We start from the raw sequence: 27,280 nt of genomic DNA, 5'->3' as shown, positions 1-27,280 counted from the left end.
GGAATGAAGCCTAGATGAAGTTGAGCTTAACCTCCTTTTCTGTTGGACTCTTTATGCATGAAATAGGTTAAATTATGCAAGCTGAGTGGCTATATCAGCAGTCTGACCTGCTTATCTTCCTTCACTTCATGCCTAACAAAGGATATTAAGCTCAGATTGAAAAGCAAGTCTCTGAGCCAAATGGTGTGAGTTCGCCAGCTCAAAGAGCCATAATTGCTACAAGTGAAGAACTCTTTCAAATATCTCAGTGCTCCTGGTTTGTTTATGTGATGGATTACCAGCAAGCAGGAAAATGCATTGGGATACTGCATCACAGTCTCTTTTCGTCTCCAGATTTCACAGATGGAACTGCAAAGGTGACACTTGTGATATTCTAAAGCTTGGTATAGAATGAGAAATGTTACACTCTCATGCATATGTGAATGTATATGTCCGGGAATATTCAGTAGGCTTGCTTGCTTGTGCCTGTATGTTTCTTCTGAGATTTACATTAGAGGTCAAACTTTTTTGTGTTAACTTTTCCTTTCACTGATGCAGTTACTGGGTGGCCAGTCCAAGAGGGAGCTGGAGAGAAGGTGCTGGGAGCTAAATGCTTTGCATGAACAAAGCAAAGTGCTGACAACAAAGCTGGGTATGCACATCAGTGAGTTTCACTGAAAACTCACTGCAAGGTTTTCAGTGGCATTGACAACTTAAAAGAACCATCACTTGACATTCCTCTGATATCTAAGCTACAGACAAGACAATCATCACAAAAGAACCCCTCTTGAATAATGCTCATTCTTGTACAACCCACCAGGATTTGAAAATATATTCACATCCAGGAAATAACTCCTTTGAATTATTTTCTTTTGTAATCCGAATTGGAATCTGTTCTGTGTGCTGTATTTTGTATTGGTGTACTGTTACCCCATGGTATCCTCCAACCCACACCCTCAGCCCCATTTTCTGTGTCAAAGAATGGAGTTTCAGGTCATGTTTACCCAATGCGCGCGCGCGTGCGCGCACGCACGCACGCACACACGCACACACACACACACACACACTTTCAGGGCTGTTATCCTCATCTAATAATCACGAGTCCCCTGGACTGCAAGGAGGTCAAATCAGTCAATCCTAAAGGAAATCAACCCTGAGTGCTCATTGGAAGGACAGATACTGAAGCCGAACCTCAAACATTTTGGCCACCTAATGCAAAGAGAAAACTCCCTGGAAAAGACCCTGATGCTGGGAAATATTGAAGGCAAAAGGAGAAGGGGACGGCAGAGGATGAGATGGTTAGATAGCATCACTGATGCAATGAATATGAACTTGAGCACACTCCGGGAGAGAGCGGAGGACAGGAAGGCCTGGCGTGCTATGGTCCATGGGGTCACGAAGAGCCGGACATGACTGAACGACTGAACAACAACAACAACAACACTCATGATAAATTCTAGGATGTTTTTCATTTAAACTTGCTTGCTAGCCATCTTGGATTATTTGACTACTCTGAACCAATTATTATGGGGCTGGCATACTGGCCAATCATCTGTAGTTCCATCCCATGCTTCTCTGCTAACAGATGAATGGTGTGATTCTTCCTATGTAGTTTCTCTTCCCTTTCTCCTGTGCAGTGTCTGCTGGAGATAAGACTAATAGTCTATTTCCAGTCTGTGTCAGATTCACATGTTTGCAGTGCTTTTTTGTTCTTTTTCTGGATTAATCTCTCTCTCTCTCTCTCTCTCTCTCTCTGTGTGTGTGTGTGTGTGTGTGTGTGTGAGTGATCTCAAAATACATATTTAAATGCACATTTCAGTATGTATTTTAATGATTTAAATACATATTTTCTCTCAAATATTTAAAATGCATAGTTTGATAATTAAACTGCCGAGAAGTACTTGCAACATTTGGAGAAGCATAAAATGTGTTGTGTAGGTAAGTTCTACTGTAGACATTAATCAGAGGAGTGGATTGGGGCATTTCATATAGGAATTTGCAAAGACCAAATTACTCAGTCACTCCCAGTTTTTGCATTCCTGTGGTTCTGGAGGGGCATGCAGTGTGTAGGATAATATTATCAGAGCTTGTGTTTGGTGGGGGACTGTTTAGTTTATGAGTGAAATCTAATGCTTTGTGGTTGCAACGTTAAACAGGCACAAAGCACTGGCATATTGACTGCAGATCCTAGTGGGTAATTAGCATTTTTATTATTGTGTATATGTTGTTATATTTTATTGTATTTTTGATGGTATGACATTAAGAACATAAGAAGAGCCATGCTGGATCAGACTAAGGGTCCATCTAGTCCAGCATTCTGTTCACACAGTGGCAAACCAGCTGCTCACAGGAAACCCACAAGCAGGACATGAGTGCATAAGCACCCTCCTGCCCATGTTCCACAGCAACTGGTGTACATAGTCATACTGCCTCTGATACTGGAGGTAGCACATAGCCATCAGGACTAGTAGCCACTGATATCCTTCTCCTCCAGGAATCTGTGTAACCCCCTTTTAAAGCCATCCAGATTGATGATCATCACTACATCTTGTGGTAGTGAATTCCATAGTTTAATTCTGCTCTGTGTGACATTGTACATTTACTGCTTTAAAACTTTGTGGAAAGCAGTATATAAATGTGATAGATAAATAAATGAATAAATAATTAACCTGGGAACACATCATCATGGAACATTGTTGAAGTAAAGCAGGTGTGGTCTGTGCTCGGTGCTCAGGTGCGAGACCACTGGGAGCTCTGTGCAACCTCTTCTGAGCTTCCCAAGGGGGGGGGGAAATACTATGAGCATAAACAAACAAACAATTCAGATGTAAAGCTGTTCATTCCATGGTGTTACACCACAAGGCTACATTTTCTCCTGTCACTTTTAAAGCTTATGTCATAAAAGGGAGTACCATTGGACTGAAGCGTGCAGTGTGGCATTATGAATATGACAAAAAGTTATTCTTCTGCGATTTTGTGAGTGTTGGAGTAAGCTGTAATTTTTGGAACATACGATATATGACCATCTGGTCACAAGTAAGAATGATGGCATTTACATGGTAATCTTCTTCGGCATTGCCACGACAGCAGCACAAAGTGTTGTCACTTAGTGGCTCAAATAGAGACCAGAAGCCAAGGAATACTCTTGCATTCTGCTTTCGTTCCCTGAATGACTCAGCAGCCAAATCTACAAACTAGAGTTTTTTCTCTCTCCAGCTGGCATACAATGCTGTAGCAATTGATACACCCTATTCTAAACAGTTAAGGGAAATTCTACAAGGACCTTCTGCAACAAACTTTAACCCCCCCCACACACACACCATCAATGTGAGTCTGGACTAATCCATGCAATGCACGTGGGATGTTGCTAGGCGTTCAGTAACTATGCACCTTCACAATCTGAGTTAGCTGCTTCCATGCCTTTTTCTGTCATCTCATGACCTCCTCTGGTAACACCATTGGCTCCCCTCTCCCATGCAGCAGTGATCAGTAGTAGAAGCTTGAGGTGAGTTGAAATTTCTTAGAAGACTTTTTCAGGGAAAATTTCTGAGATGTTCTCTTTTTTCTCTAAAAAAATAAGGCCACTTGGCAGTATTTTCTTCCAACGTTCTCCACCATTTTTCATGTGTCAGCCACAATTTTCCTTCTCCAGTGCCCCAGAACAATGGTAGGACTGGGGCATTGTTGAGAATGCAAAATGGTGGCCAGGCTGCTAACACAGTTGCAGCTGCTACCACTTGCAGTGGCAAAATACAGAATATACACACACAGATAGGTATACCAAAGATAGATACACCAAGATAGATACACCAAGATAGATAGATACACCAAGATAGATAGATACACCAAGATAGATAGATACACCAAGATAGATAGATACACCAAGATATACCAAAATACACACACAGATGTACCAAGCCAACAAATCTTGGGAAAAGGAAAGAAGCTATATATGACTGCAACTTCTAATGTTCAGCTCCACCCCACAGAACATGTCTGAGAATTTCTCCTGCCCTGGGAGGAATTTGGTGGAATAGTGAAAAGTTTCTTTGCTCACAAATAGGGTGGAGAATTTTGAGAGGCCGTTTGCACATAGCTCTAGTGGAAGCTGGTAGCTCTCCCAGGAACCACTTCATGTGCTGCTGCTTCTGAAATTAAGTTTTGGCTTAGTGATGACAATTATGATAACTACACCCACCTTAATAACAATTGTGGAACTCGCTGATGCTTTTTATTTTAAAGACACTTCACTGATATCTGATCTTATGATTATCACATTGGTCATGTTGCCAATTTCTTTTCTCGTGGCTGTCCTTGACCTGCTGAATTACAGGAAGATGCTACTTCCAGCGTGTGAGAGCAGTCAGATACTTGCTGAGTTTCTGCATGTCACACAGATGCTAAAAGAGCAGAAGCCCGAGAAGGGGGGAAAGAATGGGCAAGACTGACAACCTTGCATGTAAGGAACCCCCCAGACCATATTACCTAGAAGATGAGTTTCCCAGTCTATATAGTTCAGCTAGGAAACATACACACAGAATGTTCCTAAGGCCATATAAAGGAACTTTTTATCCACTTTTATGTAGCATCAGCATTTTGTTGTTTAGTTAAACACAATTCTAGGATTATGCTGAATAAAGCCTATGTAGTCCAAGAAATATGGTTTCAGGCTATACAACTTTTTTTTAACAGCTTGTTGAGGAAAAGAGATAAAATCCTTATTTAACACCCATCTTTAAAACACAAATGTTTATGCCTCAGTAGAGAACTTGCATTTTGTCTAAAGTATGTTTAGATTTCTGTGGAGATCCCACAGGTTCAAATATGATGTTTTTGTCTTTGTGTGCTTGTGTACTACAGACAGGTAGACAGACAGACAGACAGACAGACATACAGAATAGTAGAGTTGGAAGGGGCCTATGCATATCTCACTGAGTCTTAGACAATCTTTAATTTTTTTTGCAGCAAGTTCTATCTTACTGTATTTTAAAAAGTGTGCTTATTTCATGGTATGTTATTTCAGAAGCTGATATTTCACAATTAATGATAAAAATATGTATGAATGTCACCTAGGGATATTTGCCAGTTCCCACAACAAGGTATGTTTGCCATTGTTGAGTGGAGGGGGAAGATATTCCTACTGATAGCTATCAGTATTATATTTAGTATTCAGTATTTATGGAAGGCCACTATAAAAGAAACATTCAGCTAAGCATCACTGTCTTTGAGTCTGGGAGCACAGAAAAACAGCCACACAGTTAGCTGTATTCATGGGGCCCAGCTACTCTGGGCCAAACTACACTTTACCTTTGCTGAGTAGTTCTGGCCTTAAGTGCAGGGTTATGTTCATTTTTAAAATATCTATCTATCTATCATCTATCTATCATCTATCTATCATCTATCATCTATCTATCTATCTATCTATCTATCTATCTATCTATCTATCTTCATCATCATCTATCTATTTTACAAATTGCCTGTGTAGGCAGCCCAATCTAGATTGGGATTTTATATGGAGGTGGGGAGCTTTAATCCTTTGCTCCCACTGAGGTCTCAATCCAGATGATCCCCCCCATGCCTGCAATTTGCATTGCCCCCCCCCACAAAAGGGTCCATGGAATGAAACAAATGGATCCCTTTTTGGCTATGCAAATTGCAGGTGTGTGGAGCCCCTGATCTGGTTTTTGCAAATATCTATTCTGACTGGCAGTGGTTTGCCTAGGATTCTGCCGAGGCAGAGTTCTTTCCCAGCAGCACTATCTGAAATCCTTGACTGGAGGTGCGAAGAACTGAGCCCAGAACCTACAATTGAGCTATGACTAGGCTGACCATATTTCCTTGAGACAAAAACGGGATATTGGGATGACAAAAACAGGGCAGGGTTATGTAATATTCCATATTCATGAAAAAGTAAGATGATAACAAAAGTTTTATTAGAGAAAGAATCTCTATGGGCAGAATGATGGTAGAAATAACAGTAAGACTCATCCTCCTGGCTCCCACATGCTGAATGGGGCTTAGCGACTGCCTCTTGAATTCCCCGCCACTGCAGACAAGCCAGGGGGCGGCGTCTGATCGTTGCTAGCTCAAGAAGCCTGGCCCTGACTGGATAAAGTAAATGGAGCTTCCTCTTTCGTCACACTAGTAGTTTTACTGCACACATTGATTAGCATAGAGCCTTATGATAAACGCGTTCAGTTTTTTACAAAAAAATAAAAACGGGACAAAATTGACATTTATATTAAAACGATGGGACGGTCGGGAAATATGACAAAAACAGTACTGTCCCGTTTAAAATGGTACGTATGGTCAGCCTAGCTATGACACTCTGGGTGGCTCAATGGCCAGCCCTGACTTGCTTCTTCAGACCCTGTCCTGTTACTTGGGATTCCCACGCCAGCTGGCTCATATGGAAGTGGGAATCAGTAGAAAAGCCTGAGTGAGCATAACAAGCCAGAGGTTACAGACTAAACACTGGATATTCTGATCATCTCTCCAGTCACCCCTCTTGGGTCTTTAGAAATGGCTAGCCTCCAATCTTTATTTCAATACAACAATGGCTAGCCTCCAATCTTTATTTCAATACAACAGTGTAAATCTTTGATTCGCTGTGGCATTTCATAGCACACATTTTACTTTCTGTGAGTGTGAAATCTCTCTCCCACCCCCATTGTAACTCTGTAACATTATAACTCTTGACACCATTGCACAGCTTCCCCCAACCTGGTGCCCTCCAGATGTGTCAGACTACAACTTCTATTACCCCTGGGGGTGATGGGAGTTGTAGTCTGACACATCTGGAGGGTGCCAGGTTGGGAAAAGACTGCTATTACAACACAGAAATACCGTGCTTTCCTCACTCCCAAAGAGTCATGTTTCTGTTGTAAAATGTGACTGTTTTGCCAGTAGGTGGCATAAGAACACTTCCAAGCAAGGTTTGGCACACACTAGAGATATAGGATTATTATTATTACACAATTTCTGAAGTGGCTGGGCCAGCATCAGCAATCTGGTAATCTTGTTTAGGAGTGAAATTTTGAACATGATTGCATGTTCAGGTAAACAGTTCTTGTCAAATGCTGACATTGGTACTAAGACTTCTAATCAAGCAAGGATTTGGGGTGGGGACAGATGCCCTCCAGAATATAGCCTATAAGGCCATTTTTGGAAATATTCTTTATGTTTCCCAATTTTTTAAAAAATATTATTTTAAACTCAAGGTGCTTAAACTCAAAGTGGCTAATAATTAAAGATGAAATGAAACAGTCCTCAAACATAAAAATACTTAAAACAATCCCCTTCATTTAACAACCCCATCTATGAAACAGCTCAGCATTCAACAACAACAACAACAACATCAAAGACCATTTCAGAAGCATTACAAATATAAACAATGCAGTATAGTCAAGTGCAAAACAGCCATTGTCCACTGTGAACAGAATGCTGAACTAGATGGATCCTTGGTCTGATCCAGCATGGCTCTACTTATGTTCTTATCTCTCCCCATCAAAGGCCTCTTGGAGTAACCATGTTTCCATCAAAAAAAGGAACACCCAACAGTGATAGGACCAGGCAGGTCTCCCCAGGGAGGAACATTGAAAGCAATGGTGCTGCAAATGAGAAGGTCTTGTATCTTGTGGCCATCCACCATGCCTCAGATACCAGGGGAACACAGACCTCTGATGTTGATCAGAGCACTTGCGAACGAACAAACGGGAGATAGCAACTTTTAAGACAAACAAGTCTCAGGCCACTTAGGGCTTTAAAGGCAAGTGCCAGCACCTTGATTTGGATCTTGAAATGAACTAGTAGCCAGTGAAGATAGTACATTACAGGAGGGCAAATGCTCCATCCAGCCAACCCTAGTCAGCACCCCAGCAGCAGCATTTTGGATCAGTTGATGTTTTTGGACCCTTTTCACAGGCAGTGCCCTGTAAAGTGCATTACAGTAGTCATGGCTAGAAACTGTCAAAGCCTGAATGGTCACGGCCAGGTCTGTCTGTATTGATGTTCTGTCTATATAAATCAACATCTTAATTCCAATGCAGGTGCTATGTCAAAGAGGGTTCTCTAAGAGAAGGTGAAGAAGGAATAAAACAGGCAGAGAGATTTGGTATGTTTATTTTGTTGATTTGTACCCCATCTTTATGCCAAGAAAAATGACACACGAGGTGGCTTACAATAATAAATAAAACTTGATTAAAAAAACACACAGCAAAACAGAATAAAAACAGCACCCAACCCAACAGTTGTTGTTGTTGTTGTTCAGTCGTTCAGTCGTGTCCGACTCTTCGTGACCCCATGGACCATAGCACGCCAGCGCCAGGCCTTCCTGTCCTCTGCTCTCTCCCGGAGTGTGCTCAAGTCCATATTCATTGCATCGGTGATGCTATCTAGCCATCTCATCCTCTGTCGTCCCCTTCTCCTTTTGCCTTCAATCTTTCCCAGCATCAGGGTCTACATATCAAAAGCCATCCTGAATAAAGTGGACTTTGTCTGCTGGGGGAAGGACAGCAGAGAGGGAGTGTACTTAGCCTCCCTTGGCAAGGAGTTCCTGGGAACAGCCACTGAGAAGGCCCTCTCTTATGTTGCCACCAAATGTGCCTCTGAAGGTGTTGTTTTTGTCAAAAGAAGGGCCACTCCTGAAGATCTTATGGGAGAAGGTAGTCCCAACCTGTATAGGGCTTTATGGGTCATACCCAGCACTTTACATTCTGCCTAGAAACAGAACAGTAGCCACTGAAGCTGTTGTTACAAGGGAGTTGCATGCTCCCTGTAACCAGCCTCAGTCAACAGTCTGGCTGCAGCCTTCCAGACAAGCTGAGATTTCTGAACAGTTTTAAAAGGCAGCTCCATATAGAGCACATCACAGTAGTCCAATTTGGATGTAACCAATACATGTGTGATGATGGCCAAATTAGGAATGGGCACAGTTGGCATGCTAGCCTCAGCTGTGCAAGTGTACCCCTGGCCACCCCCAAAACCTGGGCATCCAGGTTCAGGGCTGAATCCAGAAGTACACTCAAACTGTGAGCCAAAGTCTTTAGGGAGAGCGTAACTCCATCCATCACACGTTGAGTCCCTATTCCCTGATCTGCCTTTTGACTGACCAGGAGCACCTCTAACTTGTCCGGATTAAGCTTCTATTTGTTTGCGGTTATCCAGTCCACTGCCAACATCAGACACTGATTTAGATGGACTTCTAGAGCTCTGCATAAGTCTGTTGGACTGCCCAGAGAGCTTCAGCTATTGGGCAGTACAGAAATGTAATACATTAAATCCATCAATCAATCAATCAATCAATCTATAATTGAGTGGACCATTTGTGAAAGAAAACCTGCTAAACAATCATCAAACCTTGGACTGTACATCATGACTAGGGATGTGCAAATCAGCAAAACTCGAGCTCGATGAAGTTCTCTGAATTCTGTCTCAAAGCTCGTTCTGACTCAAGTCCATATCAGATTACAAGCTTTGCTTTTTTTTCTTTTTGCATAAAAATTCATCTGTATTTTCATGTGTATTTTTCAAAATGTACACGTCATTTGTGCATATTTTTGAAATGTACACATTCTTCTCTCATTGATTAAAGTGCATTTGTGTGCATTTTTCAGAAGTATGGATTTTCCCATGAGCATTTTTCAAATGCATGCATGCTAACTAATGGATTTCTATTTGGTCCACGAAGTTCATTGCAAGGTTGGAAATGTATGGACTTCGACTGCAGATTGTGTCTGAGTGCATTTTCAGTTTGAAAGGTGCAAACTGGGTAAATCCTGATCAAAAATGAACTGAAACAGATTTCCCACACATCCCTTATGATATGCATGTGAGAAGGGTGTCATGGACCAAACCTCACAGACAGAATTTCAACTCCTCACTTAATCTCAGGGACAGTGCTTTTTGATAGAGTCTGACATTCAGCTGAAAGTCATAAAATGTTCAGCAAGCAAGTGATGGGAAATCAAGAGAGGACCATGCATGTTACTACCACCTCTGCCAAGAAGGAAGAAAGGTGCTTGGTAATGTACCTTCGGAGGCACTGGGTTCGTTTTGTCTCAAGTCTGCATGGTTAGCTGATCTCAACAAAATCAGTGTCTGGATAAAATAAGTTTTTAAAATCAGTCCATGCTTTCAAAACAAACAAAAGGAAAAACCTGATTAAAGCTTACCTGCCTAATAAATACTTAAGGGTTTTGTTTTTTCTTTTTTTTCGCTGTCATGCCTGAAGGAGGAAAGGTATAGTAGAAAATAATGGTGGTTTGGCCAACCACATTTTCTGAGAGAGTATTGTAATGGCCCCAGGAGTGTAACCAAGTCACCTGTAGTTTTAGAAGGACCTAGAGATCCATAATGCTTGGCTTAGGCTCATTATAAGTGCAATTCCCTTGCTAGTGGGCCTCTGAGCATGTGAGATGAGTCAAAGGTCGATAACATGGCCTCAGCACATGCCATGCTAACAAAGGCTAGTATCTTATCAGGGCCTAGGATGTGCCTGAGAAGTGAGGCTATGTTTATCCCGAGTTACAGGTGGCTGTGCTGGGAAAGTTCTGATTGTTTTCCCTCTGCACAAGTACTGTTAGCCTAAGCTGGGAAAGTTGCAAATGAAAGCTAATTAACGCTTGCTGCTGTCATGCTGCCTCACTGCTGACATGTATGGTATAAAACCCAGTGTACCCCTTGGCTCTGGGTTCAGAGAAGCTGTCTGATCCAACCATTGGGTATGCCTGTGTGCTGCAAGTACTCAGTAAAGTCTCCTTATAAGCAAACCTGGATCTGGCTTATCACTATCTCGGCACCTCCAAACCTTAGCAGCCCACGGCCAGGGCATACGCGTATAAGCTTTTTATCTTTCATCTTGAAATGCCTGCAACCTTTCAGTCCTATAAGAGGCATTGCTGTACCTATTTTGTGTCTTTCATCCTGGCAGTTGTATCATAATAGATTGGTTTGTAATGGGGTACTTTGTAAACTCATGATTTTTGCCAGGCATGGATGAATCTGCCAATTATGTTTTTCAGTGTTTCTCATTCTCAGAGATTACGGGAGTTGCAGTCCAAAACATTTGGAGAACACCATGTTGGCTAACTTTAGTGTATAGTATGACTATTATGGATAGGAGTCATTTTCACTTGTATAATGCTTTTACTTCATAGGAGACTAGAGAACATGGTTGGAAGGTAAAGATATGTATGGGCTGCAGTATTTATTTATTTACAACATTTATATGCCACTCCACGTCTAAACAGATTCCAGAGTGGTAAACAATAAAAGGAATAAAACACAATATTGTCATTTTAAAAACAGTACCGATAAAAACTATGGTTCATCAATTGGGGAAGGCTTGTTGAAATAAAAATGTCTTCAGCAGGCACTGGAAACTAAACAATGTTGGTGCCTGCCTTACATCCAGAGGCAGGGAGTTCCACAGAGAGGGAGCCACCACAGTGAAGGCTCCACACTGGGTGGATTTCAACCAGAACATAGGGCCATGTGGAACCACCAGGAGCATCTCATCTCATGACCTCACTGACTGGGCAGGTGGGTAAAGGAGAAGGCACTCTCTCAGATATCCTGGCCCAAGTAGTTTAGGGCTTTATATACTATTAACAAAACCTTAAACCTGGCCTGGAAGTGAATAGGCAGCCAGTGCAGTTCCCTTAGCAAAGGAGTTACATGCTGCAAAAGGCACAGCTCCAGACAACAGCTGCTGCCTTCTGCTCTAGCTGCAACTTCTGGACCAGCCTTAAGGGCAGCCCCACATACAGCATGTTACAGTAATACAGTCTTGAGGTTAATAATGGTTGCACCACTGTGGCCAAGCTATCTTTGTCCAAGAAAGGCCATAGCTGGTGTAGTAGCTGAAGCTGGTAAAAGGGTCTCTGAGTCACCATGGCCACTTGGGTGTCCTGAAAAATGATGGATCTAGGAGTACCCCCAGACTATGTACCTGATATTTTAGAGGGAGTGCAACCCTGTCCAGAACAGGCAATGAGCCTGTCTCCTGGACTCAGGAACCACTCACCCACAGAGCTTCTGTCTTGCCAGGATTCAGCTTCAGTTGTTTGGCCCTCATCCAGCTCATCACTGAGTCTTGGCAGTGATGCAGGAGATGCACAGCCTCTTCTGATTCAGATGTCACAGGGAGATAGAGCTGTGTGTCATCGGCATACTGATGGCACTTGGCTCCAAATCCCCTAATGACCTCTCCCAGCAGCTTCAGATAGATGTTGAAATATTACTAATTTCAGACTACTTATTCCAGAGTATTGCTGTAGGTTTCAATGGGACTTTCAAGAAATGCTTCCAGAATAACAGCACAAACCTATGCTTGTTTACATGGAAGGGGTTTGCTCACAGGTAAGCACATATAGGATTACAACCTGACTGTCTTTGGCTTATGACATGTATAAAGCCCAAAAGCTAGAGGTCCACTCAGTCTCTGCTACATAATGCTGTATGAAAATATGGAAACACTGAGAACTTTTCTGCATTTCAAGCCTCTCTTTCTTATTGTTGTTGTTGTTCAGTCGTTCAGTCGTGTCCGACTCTTCGTGACCCCATGGACCATAGCACGACAGGCCTTCCTGTCCTCCGCTCTTTCCCGGAGTGTGCTCAAGTTCATATTCATTGCATCAGTGATGCTATCCTCTTTCTTATAGTACCATTCGAACATAAATGTTTCATTGAAATAAGACCCATTTTAATGAACGTTTTGATTCAAAGAGAAGTTATTATTATTATTATTATTATTATTATTAAAAAGAAGTACTACATATTTCTTATGGTTTATGGCCAGGCAATGTTCCTCCAACAGCAACAACAAATTGTGCAAAACATGGAAATACAGTTCTATTATGTGGTGTTGGAACAGATAATTAATATGAGTAAAATATGATTTTATGCAATTATATTTTTATGCCTACTGTAATTGGTTTCCTTGGTGATATATCACCAATATATATATATATGATTGTTCATAGTACAATTTGCCTGTAGGGAAAGGTGTATATCCATCTTATCTTTTCTTTATTCACTTCTAGCAATGTCTATTGTTCCAGAGCAGGGCAACTGAACAAAGTGAGAGTACCAGAATTGGAAACCATTGCTCTCTGCTCTTGGTCCTTAAAGGTACAAAATGATGCCATTTACTAGAACTGAGCTCAGAGGCAGGAAGAGGGAGGGAGGAGGATTGTCTTATTTTCATCACTTTGTCCTGACATCAAGGGAAATTCTAATTAGGATTGAACCAAATATTCTCGAATTCTGATAATTTCTTTGAAATTAGTATATTTGCTGCATCCAAACCAATAACTGAGAAAACAACAACCACTCATTGCTGAATATTCATACTGACTCTGTGCCATTCAGCCTGCTTTTGTTCCCCAGGCTATGTATGCTAACAACTGCTAAAGTGTCTGCTGCAAGTGTCTACCTGCCATTAAAAACAAAAGAAAACACATTGTCTTACCAGTAGCTGGGATTTATGTGAAATGGGTTTCTATTGGTGCTGAAAATTGTGGGTTCCAAGGAGTTGCTTAGTGTATTTGGCGCTCAGACCTCTGCCTTGTACTCAGTATTTGGGGCAGGTTACTTATTCCTTTGCCATGCTTCCCATGGCAGCCATTTTGTGGTGGTGCCCAGGACAGTCTGTCAAATGGCTAAATGTGCCCATGGCCTGAAATGTTTGCCTACTCTTGGTCTACTGGAAGTAACCATGGAATGGAGCATTTTTCCTGGCAGGGCTCTGGATTGGTCAATTGATAACCTCACTTGAGTAGCTTGATTAGAATACTGATTCAGCCAGAGAGATGTTTGCCGGTTCTGGATTCCCCAATCTTTGCATGCCAGCAATTGCTCTTGATGATTCAATTACATTAGGTTCAGCAAGTGTAAATGCCAACTTTCTTGCCCTGGCTGATGGCAAACTCTTGCTAAGCCAGCCTTCTGGGACAAAATGGAGATTCTAGAGTCAATGTGTGTGAGGCAAACTGCAATAAATAAACAAATAAATGAATGAATACATAAAATAAAATAAAAATCAGGGCAACTCAGCTCCATGGTAACATGAGAAACACTGTTGCACTGTTGTATTTTGATTCTTATGTACAATTAACTTAACCGAGCATCAGTTTTGTAGTGATCACTGGTTTGCTTTGCATGGATCCCACAATAATATTCTCAAACCTGCTGCCCATGTTGCCACAGGTGCTAGTAGTAGTCCGAGAATGATCGGATTAAAATATGTTTCCCTGTTTCCCTTGTGACTGGAACATCTTACACTTTTAAAATAAACGTATTACAAATAAACTGACAAAGATGAAAACAAAAAAAAAGATGTTCTTTTTAAAAGATTGTTTACCCTTTCTTCAAGTTTGAGATCAAAACATGTGATGTAAGATTTTACTCTCTCTTCTCCCTCTGGTGTCCTTTCAATTCTTTCTCCACAGCTTCTCTTTTTCCTTGTCCTCTATCACCAATTTACTTTTCTTTGGCCTCTTTCCCAACATTCTGTGCCTGCCCTTTCATTGACTCAACACTCTAAGACCTCACAGGAGTAAGCATTATTACACATGCATACACACACTTTGTCACATGCTACATTACATGCACAGTGTGGATCATATGCATTAACCTCCCCTTTGCCTCATCCTTCTCCCTTCCCTTAGCTGACCAAAGCTCAAGGTCTGAACTTTTTTTTAAAGTTTCAAAATTTTCTGCACATCTACACTGCTGAAGCTTCAGATTTAAAAAAAATGAGCAAAATTGGTCTGGTAGATCTCTAGTAATAAGCCTTACGCTACTGTATTCTTATATAAGATACTGAAAACCTACCAGTGTTCCATGGTGTAGTGTGTGCACTTGTGTGTGTGTGTGTGTGTGTGTGTGAAGAGTGATGTATGTATGCAATATCAGTCATACTCTGTTCAGCAAACCTCTTTTCCATCTCCTTCTTCTTGTAACCCCCCCCATCACTTTATAGCATTAGTTTTCTTAGCTGGATTACATGAAACATATCCAAAGGCAGTGAGAAATGGGGATTAATGTTTGGATACCTTCAGGTCAATGGATGGGGCTGCAAATACAACCTCATTGTATTGTATTGCATAAACACATTGCAAGGGAACCAGTGAATAGATTACAGTCCATGAAATATAAGAAAATTGAGTGGTTGTTTAAAACATTTCTTACCTGTAAATGAACAAATGAATGTAATTCTATTCGTTAGGTGCTTTTTAAAGTAGTTCTCTTTGTCACATATCTATGTTGTTGACAACAGAAAGCTATAATTACAGATACAATACATGATTGCCATAGCTACAACACTCAGCTTCAACAAGAAAGGCATGATATTATGTCGGTTTTTAAACATGCTGTTTAGTGTGTTTACTTGGCAAAGAACATAACATGAGTCAATCATAAACAGTGTTTTAAAATTATTGAATTTCTTAATCTTGCCTCTGTAATTGTTACTGGTACACTGATAAAAGCAACAACAACAGCCTTCCAATTATTGGATAGTAGTCTTTTGCAAGGAAATCAATCCATTCTATTAGGTTCTCCCCCCGCACCTTTTGCCTATCCCTATATGCCAAATCCTATATAGCAGCCTTCTGTAAAAATGGTGCCTTCCAGAAGTTTTTGACTAAAATTCCCATCACCCCTGACCATTGGCAATGTTGGCGGGATGGGAGTTGTAGCCCAAACCATCTGGAGGGCACCAAGTTGGGGGAAGCTGCTATGTATCGTTAATGTGGATGTGGATGTGTTTTATTCCATTGTTATGGATTCTTGTTATTTTGTTCTTTGTGGCAAGAGTGTTTGTTTCAAATATATCTGTGCAGTGTGGTTGTCTCTTCTGCGTGGTACAGTTCAAAGCCATAGTAGTGACATCTGTAAAACAGAATCACACTGGTCTGGCAGATGATGTGGATACTCCCTTTCTCAAAATCCAGGGTTCTGCAGTGCAATGGGTGGGTGGGGGACAAATGAGCTCCCAGAGTGAAAGGTGATGGGGTCACCAACAAACAGGGTCAGTGTCAGTATCTGGCCTAGCATGGGCATGCCAAGGCACAACTGGGCAGATTCATCTCACCTAGGGATGTCAGAGAATTCCACCACGGATCTCAGTGAGGCCGAATGCCAGTGCATTCGGCCCCCCAAAATCCATGGCGGAATGAAGCCCCCCACCCCCCCACCCTGCGAAAGGTGCGCGAAACAGGACACTTACCTGGTACCGTTCATGCTGCTCTGCGAATGGCGGCCACATTCGTGGCCACCATTCCCTTCATCACTATAGCCGTGATAGGCTATGTAAATACTTACGTAGCCTATCACAGCTAATGCAGAGACACCATTTGCGTCCCTGCAGAAGCCGTGATAGGCTGCATAAGTATTTATGTAGCCTATCACGGCAAAAAAAAGGGAACGCAAATGGCTGCGGCTACAGCGGCCACCATTTGCGTTCCCCTTTTTTTTCCTGTGATAGCCTACGTAAATATTTACGTAGGCTATTACGGCAAAAGAGAGGGGCGCAAATGGCGTAGTGACTGCCATTTGCGTTCTCTTTTTTTTTTTTTGCCGTAATAGGCTACATAAATATTTACGTAACCTATCACTGCAAAAAAAAAAGGGAATGCAAATGGCGGCCTCCATAGCCACTGCCATTTGCATTCACTGTTTTGTTTTTTGCCGTGATAGGTTACATAAATATTTACGTAACGTATCACGGCAAAATACAGGGACGCAAATGGTGGCGGCTATGGCAGCCGCCATTTGCATCCCTGCAGGCTGCCCAGCAGCCGGATGTCGGGCTGCGGTCGGCAAGAATTTCAGGGGGAGGGATGGAGCACCTCCCCCCCCAAATGTCACCCTTCGAAAAGGTAAGTGACTTTCGTACATCCCTAAGCTCTCCTTCCTTCCTTCCTTCCTTCCTTCCTTCCTTCCTTCCTTCCTTCCTTCCTTCTCTCTCTCTCTCTGTGTTTCTTCTTCTTCTTCTTCTTCTTCATCTTCATCTTCATCTTCTTAATTTATAGTCTGGGGGTGGCTGGTCAGACATGTGCATGGTTACAGATGCTCATTTTATAAACTAACTTAAAAATATATATAATCCTTTACAACAAAATGGTGCTGATTCCTAAGTAAACATGTTTAGCATCAGGGCAGCAGAAGCAAACTCCATTTTTTCCTGGAGCCATGATGGTGCTATGAATTACATAAATTTAAAATGAGAAATCGCATGTTTTCAGAGCATTTCTTCTTTTTAATCAGGGTTGGCAAGCAGGTTTGTTTGTGTGTTTGTTTTGTCTAACGTATCAGGAATGTAGAAGCAGTTGTAAAGCATGGAATGGCAGTGTGTAAGTTTGTGATGTGTGTAGGTGGGGGGAGGGAAATGTTAGTTGTGTGCTTTACAACTGAAGTAATACGCATGGCCAGGGTCTAAAATTGCCTGACTGAGCCACTGCCTGGGGTGGGTGAGCGGGGAACTCCAGCAACTCTGCTGCAGATGTAAGTTTGCTTTCCCTCTGTTGCTGCAATAATTTACTGTTGCTTGTTGAAGTTTCCTAAAAAGATCTTGGCCTAGTGGCTAGTAAGGAGGAAATATGCGAGTATCCAGCCAATGAATAAACAATTGCTTCACTCCCTGGAAATCCTTTGTAATGGGTGGTGGTAGTAAATGGCGTGGACCAAGTGAGTAAGGGCATTTCTACACCAGCCTAAAATCCTGCATTTAAAATGAGGGCTTCTGCTTCCGTTTTAAATGCAGGATCACCACTGACTCCCTTTACATGTGCTTCCTCCCTGACCCCCCACTTCTCCACGTATCTGAGTTTTCCATTATCTTTCATTGATCTCGCTCCTCTTCTTGCTGCTTTAAGTCTTTTCATGGAGGAAATGGAAGCAGAACACAAGAGGGTAATTTGATAGCTCATTATCTGTGATCTATTTAAAAACAGAACAAGGGGCATTTAGTGCAGGAGGGTCATGGCAGGGTCACGGTGTCATGAAAAGAGCCTGCAAACTTCCGTGAAGAAGCAATCTCAATCGCAGAATAAAAACGTGTGATGAAGCCCTAAGAGAAATATCAGCCAAGGGATATTTGCTTGGGATGCTCTTCATGACATTAGGACATTCGTACTGAGATCATTCTATCGTTTTTGAGATTGTACCCCAGTACTGCTTTTCCCACCCTTTTGTTGACTATGAGTGCTACTCCATTTCTTCTAAGGGATTCTTGCCCACAGTAGTAGATATAATGGTCACCTGAATTAAATTCACCCATGCTTGTCCATTTTAGTTCGCTGATTCCCAAGATGTCGATGTTCAGTCTTGTCATCTCATGTTTGACCACCTCCAGCTTAGCTTGATTCATTGATCTTACATTCCAGGTTCCTAAACAATATTGTTCTTTACAGCATCGGACTTTCTTTTCACCACCAGACACATCCACAGCTGAGTGTCCTTTCATCTTTGGCCCAGCCGCTTCACTCTTTCTGGCGCTACTTGGGAATTCCCTCTGCTCTTCCCCAGTAGTATATTGGACACCTTCCGACCTGAGGGGCTCATCTTCCGGCGTCATCTCTTTTAGCCTTGTGATACATTCCATGGGGTTTTCTTGGCAAGAATACTGGAGTGGGTTGCCATTTCCTTCTCCAGTGGACCACATTTTGTCAGAACTCTCTGCCTGACCTGTCCGTCTTGGGTGGCCCTGCACGGCATAGCTTATGGCTTCACTGAGTTACACAAGCCCCTTCGCCACAACAAGGCAGTGATCCATGAAGGGGACTTAGTGTTTAGTAGAAGGCTAAAAGGGGGACACAATCTGATTAAAATCAGAAGAAGTCAGGGTGTGGGGCTTCTCTCTTTAAGAGCCACCTTACTTCAAGCACCGGGAAGCCTAGATATGGACTTTTGACCTTACCGAGTCTTAGACCAACTTTATTTCCCCCCCAGCAAGTTCTATCTTGATTTTTTAAAAAAGGCTGCATATTTCATGGTATGTTATCTCAAAAGCTGATATTTCACAATTAACAATAAAAATATGTATGAACGTCACCTAGGGACATTTGCCAGTTCCCACAACAAGGTATGTTTGCCATTGTTGAGTGGAGGAATTTATTATGTATCCAGTAGGGATGTATGAAAGTCACTTACCTGGTCTCGCAGCTTTTTTCGTGGGGGGGGGGGAGGCACTTCGCTTTCCCCCCCGAAGTTCAGGCGAAGGGGGGGAGGCTTCCTGCCTCGCCCGGCCGAAATTCAGGCCGGGGAGAAGCACCCCGTCTCCCCTGCCGCGAACTATGAAAGAAAAAAAAAAAAAGACCACGTGGCCATGATAGACTACGTAAATCGTTACATAGCCTATCACGGGTGACTCTGGAAAAAAAAAAAAGCGTGTACGCAAATAGCGGCGCCCATGGGGCGCCGCCATTTGTGTTCCTTATTTGACCCCTGTAGTCTACGTAAAGATTTACGTAGACTATGGAGAAAATAAGGACAACGCTATTTGCGTTGCCCTTATTTTCGCCATAGTCTACGTAAAGATTAACAATTACAACGTAATTGTAAATATTACGTTGTGATTGCTTACGGATTTCCTCCGTAGGGGGGAATCCCCCCGTTGCTTCCGCCGTACTCTCGCCATTGTGGATTGCCTTGGCCAGAACTTTTCCACTATTTTCGTAATTATTTACGTATTTTTTGTCGTTGCTGCCCGAAATATGTTTCCCACTTTCCCGCCTTCTGTGCACTCCCCCGCTGTCTTGTTTTCTCAGACAGGGACAGGGACTGTGATTTTATTAATTTCTGTGTATTTGTGCTTAATGATCCTTGCGTTTACTGGTCTTGTTAACCTAACCGCCTCACAGTCACAATAAAAAAAAAAACGGGGCTGCAGCTCCTCTTCTGCAAAATCTGTCGTCAACTTCCTGCTAACTTCCTGAATGTCGTCTGCATTTGCGCTTGCGTCTGCGTGGGGATTTGTGGGTGGAGTTCTGTGGTGTGGTGGTGGTGGTGTGTTAGTGGTGGTGCTTGCTTATTATTGGATTTCCTGTTGTTTGTTCATTGTTGTGGTTTTGTCTGGTCTGTGTGTGTGTGTGTAGTTGTGCATTGTGGTGTTTTTGTCCGGTTTGGTCTGTGTGTGTAGTTAAGTGATGGTTGTGCGCGTGGCTGTCTTGGTGTGTGTGTTTGTGTGCAAATTGCAAAATGGCTGCACCAGTGCGTGGCAGGAGGTGGGACCATGAGGAGACCAAGGCCCTCCTCATCAACATTAAGTGCAGCGAGGTGGTGGCAGTGCTGTTTGGCAGCTCCTTCCTGCCGCAATGAACTTTATTGGGCCCAGATAAAGAGGAGGATGGAGAGAGCGGGCCACCATCGCACAGTTGGACAACTGAGGTCCAAATGGAAGGCACTCAAGCAGTCCTTCGTCAGAGAGGGGATTGCTGCTGCTGAGCGGAGGGCACCGCTGTCCAACCCCCCCGCCTACTACTGGCGCATCTGCAGAGTGTGGGTCCAAGCAGGCCGGCCCCCATTTTTGCAGAGGTATATGCCTGGTAAGTTATAGTTATCCCATCATCAAGCTCAACTAAATATGAAGACAAGGATGTGTACCGAAAATGAAGCTATCTCTTTGTGGTCTCATGCAGAAACAAACAAATCGTGACATTTAGCCTGCAATCCTATGCTTGCTGAACTTGGACAGAAAAAGGTCCCATCATCTTCCGGCCACTTTGGCTGGTTGAAGAAGGGATGCTGGGAACTGCATTGTTTTTCCCTGCACAACCACATGCATAGGATTATGCGGGCCTGGCTACTACAACTCATATTACACACTGACACACTGTCCATTTCCAGGGAAATGCCGCTGCTGCCGGTCTCTGCAGTGCACACAGGGGGACTGGCACCAGCCCAGCAGCAACAGGGCCAGCCTCTCGGTGTCGTCTTCCTTCTTCATGTAGTGATTACTGAATTTTTGCACCCCACCCACCCCACCTTTCTACCAAGACATTGGCACTCAAGTCAACTCATGAGCAAGTGTTCATCTGAGACCTTGGAGATCTGGGTATAGTCCACTCAGCCATGGAAGCTCGCTGGGTGACTTTGGCCCAGTCAGAAAGCCCCAGCCTACTACCTCAGTGTTGTTGTTGTCAGCGTTAATGGAGAGGAAGAGGCTAATGTGAGCCGCCTTGGGTTCCTTGTGCTAGGAAAAAAGGTGGCATTTATGCAATGCATCACTAGAATGAACAGATACCATGGCATTGCAAATGTAGAAGTGGGGTGACTAGAAGTGCAATCCTGTGCATGTTTACAGAAGTCCAACAGTCCCCATCACACCAAAACTGTCAGTACTGTATAATCTGCCTCCCTAATTATCCCCTCATCATTAGACCTTGTGGTGGGAGGACAGAATCAGTGGTTCTTATGGTAGTGGGGATGTGATAGACAGATCAATCAGTGACTGTGGTTTTGTTCACTCACCACATATATAAAGGCATTAATTCTGTTACTGTGACATCCCACAGCTGCGCATCGTGTCTTGCTGGTGGAGGAGGCACTGAGGGCCGCGGAGAGGGAGAGGACAGAGGAGGAGGAGGAGGAGGAAGAGGAAGAGGAGGAGGAAGAGCCAGCAGCGAGAGGAGCAGCATCTGTGGAGGAGGCCACCCTTCTTCCACAGATGAAGCCCCTCCTCTTGTGATCCTGACGCGTCTGATAAGAGACGTCCGGATGCTCAGGAGGACCTGTAAGTAGTACTACAGAATGGCACCTGACCTGAGCTAACAACTCTGCCTGAAAGATGCATATTACCATTGTGCTTTATTCTTCTCTTTCTTTCTACACACAGGTGACGACCTTCGAAGGAGGGTGGAGGCCCTGGAGCGGGAAAGCCATCCTCCTCCTACGAGCTGAGGCCTGCAGCCACAGCCAGCCAGCCCAACGTTGTTTTTGAATTGTTGAATTGTTGAATTGTTTCTGTGTTTTGTTTTGATCTGTTCTGTTTGTATATAAAGTTCTTTCTAAAAAATAGGTTACAATTCCTTGGTTCAAGTCCACAGATATAATTTCTTAAATCTAGATCATTGTACACAATGATCTCTGTTCATTGTTCACTGAGTGGCTTACTGTTAACCGCAACAAGAATGCCTCCCCAGAATCCCAGCCAAACAAGAACAGCTGCTGTAAGCTTCCCTCATAGGGAGATGGACAGTCCGCATCCCTGATGTTATGAATGAATGCATTCAAGACAAGGCTGGACAGCCATCTGCCAGGGATGCTCTGACTTGGATACCTGCATTGAGCAGGGGGTTGGACTCGATGGCTTTGTAGGCCCCTTCCAACCCTATGATTCTGTGGCTCTACGATTCTATGAAGTATGCTTTGTTTTACGTGTAGGTGCATATCACATACATGTAAACTGAACGCATACCAGAGGGATCTTTTCACATAGAGCTCTCGGTGCTTAGGAAAACCTAAAAGCTGAGGGAGTCCAGGGAGAGACCACAACAAGGTCTTTGAAAGCAATTCCGTGATTTATGAAAGAATTTTAAATGAATTAAAAGCATACATCAACATCAAGAGAAATAGAACTATACATACTAACATTCAGAAGGGTAAAGACACACATATACAGTCGATAGCGGAGTACACTGGGATGCATAGAGAACTCTGTGTGTGTGTGTGTGTGTGTGTATGTGTGTGTGTAGTAGGGATGTATGCTGTTGTATAGTCCGCCACACACAGTCGGGTAGCGCAACTGGATTCTGCATGTGAGGTATTATAAAGCTCCGCCACATATCGCCAGTGCTTTGGGCTCTGCCCAGGCCAGACAGGGACTGCAGGTTTGGACAAAGTTCTGAGGGACACCTCAGTGTGACCACTCACAAATTGTATCATTCTGCCTCATTGTCTCTCAGAACTCTGGCTCACATTAGCAGCAGTGTCATCATCCCAGGGGTCCTCCTCGTCACTTGAAGACTGCTCTACTCTGCTGCTGACAGCTGGTGGTGGTGGGGGGAGGTGCTCCTTGGGAATCCATCCCCTGTTGGAGCGGATGAAGGTGAGGGTGGAGACATGTTGTGGTGTGAGTCTGCTTCGGCGGGCAGTGACAATGTTTCCAGTGGTGGAAAAAAGCCTTTCAGAGGCCACACTCGAGGGAGGGCAAGATAGATGCCAAATGGCGACTTTGGTCAGATGTGGCCAAACGCCACGTTTTGTATCCCAATATAGGAGAGGATCACTCTCTGGGCTGATCTGTGTTCCCGAGAAACTCTCTCTTGAATAACCTTCAAGTTCCCGGACAGCCACATCATAGGCTGATGCTTTCCTGGCTGCTTTGGCACATTCCCCCTGCCTGCGCCCACTTACACCAAGCTCCACTGCCATTGAGGAGTAAAAGCTGAACTTGAGACAAGATGCCCCTGTGTCTGACTCTGTTTGTTGTGTTGGTGGTGCAGCTGCTGTGGAGTCATCATTGCCCCTCCTGCTGGTGATGGTGCTACTGCTGCAGATATTGTCTTCAGGGGAGGTAGTAGTCCTACTAGCCTCACCCAGCTCCTTCTCATCCAGCCCATCTCTCTGGAAGCACTCCATGACTTTCTCAGTCAAATATTTTTTTACACTTTGGAAGTCAGGGTTGTCGTTTGGAGGCTCCGCACTTGTTGTGCTATCCCTGAACCATGGTTCAAGGAATGCAGCAGCAACGTATTTCATGTCCCCCCTGATTGAAGTTATGTGTTTGTTGGTGCCCAGCTCCTGCAGAAGGAATTCTGCAAGCCTAACTGCAGGATTGGGGAATAATTGACTGCCTCCAGCACTGGTGCGCTCACAAATCTCAGAATGGCGTTTTCTCAGCACCCCCTCTATGATCCTCAGCACAGGTAGCACTTGGCCCAGTGTGGCATAGTCTGCACTCAGTACCGCTGTGCATTCATCGAAAATTTTTAAAATGTCCACCAGGTCTTGCATCCAGAGCCACTGATGTGGTGTGACAAAAAATTTGGAGTGGTGTTGTTTCTCAGTGATGTAGTCATTTATAGCTGGTCTCTGCTCACAGAGTCTCTGAAGCATATGCAATGTGCTGTTCCAGCGTGTGGACACATCCAAAATGAATTTGTGTTCTGGAAGGCCACGGCTACATTGGATGGCGCCGATTGCCTCCATTGCTGAGCAGGACTGCCTGAAGTGGTGCAAATGGATCGGGCCACCTTAAGTAGCTTGCCAATTTTAGGGGAGGCGTTGCTCAATCCAGAACGCACCACAAGGTTCAAGCAGTGCGCAACGCACGGAACGTGGTTTAGCCGTGCAATGCGGGCTGCTTTTAGGTAGTTTGAGGCATTGTCTGTTGCTACACAGCCCACTGCAAGATTTAAGGGGGCCAGCCAGGGCTGAACAACACCACTGATGCTGCTGCTGATGTTTTCCACTGTGTGTGTCCCTGAGAGCATTGTGAGGGACAATGTCGCTGTTCTACAACTCAGTCAGCTGCTCGCACTGATGGATACCCATTGCGCGGTGACACACAGATAAGACTTTGTTTGGTTACTTGTCCATGTGTCACTTGTTAAATGTACACTTCCTCCAACTGCACATTTCAAATCCTGTTGGAGCACCCGTCTGATTGCAGAAGCCAGGGCTGGAATGGCTACGCCACTAATGTAGTGACGAGAGGGGACATCCCACCGAGGGCAGATGCTCTTAATGAAGGTCAAAAAGTCTTCATCTTCCACCAGGGAGAAGGGAAGCATACGTGCTGCAATGGCCACTGTCAGGAGGTGGGTCCACAGTCGTGCCTGGGCGCTGTCAGAGGGTAATTTCTGTGTCAGCGCAAGGCATTTCTCCAGTGAGACCTGCCTCTTAGCGAAGCTGCCTTCTGTGCCCTTCCCACCCAGACCACTTTGCGTGAGGTCTTTGGAAGATGAGGCAAAGGTGGTACTGTTCTTTATGGGTGGTTGTGGCTTCCCGTTGCTATCTTTGGGCACAAGAAGTGGATGATGCACCTCCATGTGTCGCCTCATGGCAGATGTGCCCACTCGTGGACAGCCCCCTTCTTTTCCTAGCTGCGCACGGCTTCGACAAATATCGCACATCACGACATAGCGGTCGTTCTCTGCATATTTGAAGAAGCGCCACACATAGGAGCTCACCCTGCCACCACCATTTCTTCTTTGGGGAATGGGGTTTTCGGTTCCAGATGAGGTGGCATCTGGAGCTGCATGTTTCCACTCATCTGTGGATGGTGTTGTTGATAGTGCTGACCAGTACTTAGCAGGGGACGTTTGTTCCTGAGGTTTGGGAATGCTCCCACAGAACCCAGAAGGCTGGAAGTGGAGAACAGAGTCAGACCCAGTCTCAGCAGGGACATCATTGATATAGAAGAGCTCCTCATCATCTTTGCTGTCCGGATCACTGATGACGCTAAGTCCTCCGGCCTTTTTTTCAAAATCACCTGAGCCGCCGCCCACGAGGTGATCATCAGCAGGCAGCTGTGGACCTGGTTCACCTGTCCCACTTCCGCTGTCTGATGCAGGGAGGACGGTTGTGGGCATCTCTGTAAAGATTCAAAATAGATAGAAGCAGAGTTTCATGAGAAATGCGACTTTTACACATGAGTAATAGCCAAGAGAATATAACTGTGTTGTTGTAGCAATCTATGAAACATAGCTTGGAGGACTTGCAATCAATCCACATGACACAAGGTGCAGTTGTAAGCTACTCCTGCACTACCGAGCACTGAGAAAACACATTAGGTGCAAAAACAATGTACTGTACAGACTTGGAAACTCAACGAGAGTTATCTAAACGTGTCTTCACTGGTGAAAGTCTGAAAAGCATGGGGGAGGAGATATCTGGCTCCCTTGCAAGGTCCACTCCTTTCATCAGCTCTATTATACCATTGTGTGGGATTCATCACCCACAGGGCTGGCCCAAAGCGTTTTGCTTCCTGAGGCAAAGGGTAAAATGGCACCCCTCCATCCTACATAGGGCGATAGCTGAATCTTACTTGAACAGTGACAATGGGAGAGCCTCTTCCACCACACCAGAGGACAACAAGCTGGCTGAGGAGCTGCAAGGCAGTCTTAGGAGCACCCCCAGTTCTGTGCCACAACACCTCGCTGCTTTTAACGATAGGGCTGGTCCTGACCTGAGCACATACTTGGCGAATCCCACTGCCTTTTTCCAGGGTTCATTTGTCGTCCCCCAGGAGCAGTGCCTGATTAGTCAGGCCCTCTTTTTGTAGTAGCCATATCGGGGGTCAGACTAAAGAGACTAAATAAGTCTCTGACTCAGATTTCTGCAACATTTTAAAAACCATCTTCAGAAATGTAATTGCTTAATCAATTCACATTGCAGCTCTAGTTAAAAGAGATCAAGCCCAAACAAGACAGCAAACTATGATGAATGGCTTTGGAAACAAAGCAAGCACAAAACACTGAAGTGTTTTCCCACCAAAAAGGTGTATTGTTTGAGAAAGTATTGCAGTTCTTTTAAAGACTTGGGGTTTTCTTTCGTACTGGAGCACCATGTAACATTTAAATAATATGAAATATGTTCACAGCAATGAATATGAATGAATGTAAAACAGTCGTGTATGTTTTGTTGTGTTGAAGAAGAAGATCCCTTCCCCAAATGGTCCCCTCCAAAGGTTTTGGACTTCAACTCCCATCAGGCCCAGCTGGCATGACCAATGGTCAATAATGCTGGGAGTTGTAGCCCAAAACATCTGGAAGGCTGCAGGTTGCAGAAGGCTAATGTAGGGACTATTCAAATATTCAAAGATATTTATTTGTATCCAGATATTCACAAGCACCTGTGATGACAGAGTCTTACCAGATTCATCCTTTGGAATGAGGTAGATATCTTGACTTTCATCCCGCCGCTGCAGAGTCTCCTTGGGAACATTTTCATCCACTTTGGGTTTGGAGACACTGCCCTTCCGCTCACCATCCAAGAACTTTCTTCCTCTTCCTCTGGAGTTGTGGCCGGTTGTGCCTGTGTCACTTTCTGTAGCGGAAATTGATGGTGTGCGCTGCTTACGGGTGCGGGGTGGACTGGGGCTGGGGCCTCTGTCGCTGCTGGTCACACCTTGGGCTTCCTTCACTTCCATCTCATTATTAAAATACTGCTGAAATGCAACCTCAGTGGTGTATGTTCTTGCCGGGCGTCCACGCCTCTTTTGAGTGCCGGATTGACCAAGGGTTCGTCTTTTCTCCATGTTCATGTCTCTGGGCAGAAGGAGACATAAATGCATGTGGCAAAGCTGAAATCATGTGAACAGCCTACAATCGCAGATATAGTACAGTGTAGAAGT

At 44.0% G+C, this 27,280-nt stretch overlaps 1 protein-coding gene across 1 annotated transcript; it reads left to right on the top strand.

Annotated features, from left to right (window-relative positions):
- Positions 1-21,991, top strand: LOC146351512 (uncharacterized). Its single transcript, XM_084842064.1, has 4 exons — positions 1-356; positions 13,023-13,110; positions 21,498-21,715; positions 21,818-21,991. The coding sequence occupies exons 1-3, from the start codon at positions 270-272 to the stop codon at positions 21,668-21,670; spliced, it is 348 nt and encodes a 115-aa protein (XP_084698190.1). The 5' UTR covers positions 1-269; the 3' UTR covers positions 21,671-21,715; positions 21,818-21,991.
- Positions 21,992-27,280: the final 5,289 nt, after the last annotated feature.

This window comes from Heloderma suspectum, chromosome 3 (genome assembly GCF_057233095.1).
Source record: "Heloderma suspectum isolate Gila_16-S chromosome 3, 16-S_ref, whole genome shotgun sequence".
Lineage (NCBI taxonomy): Eukaryota > Metazoa > Chordata > Lepidosauria > Squamata > Helodermatidae > Heloderma > Heloderma suspectum.
The sequence above is the reverse complement of the archived record's forward strand: the minus strand, read 5'-3'. Positions and strand labels throughout refer to the sequence as shown.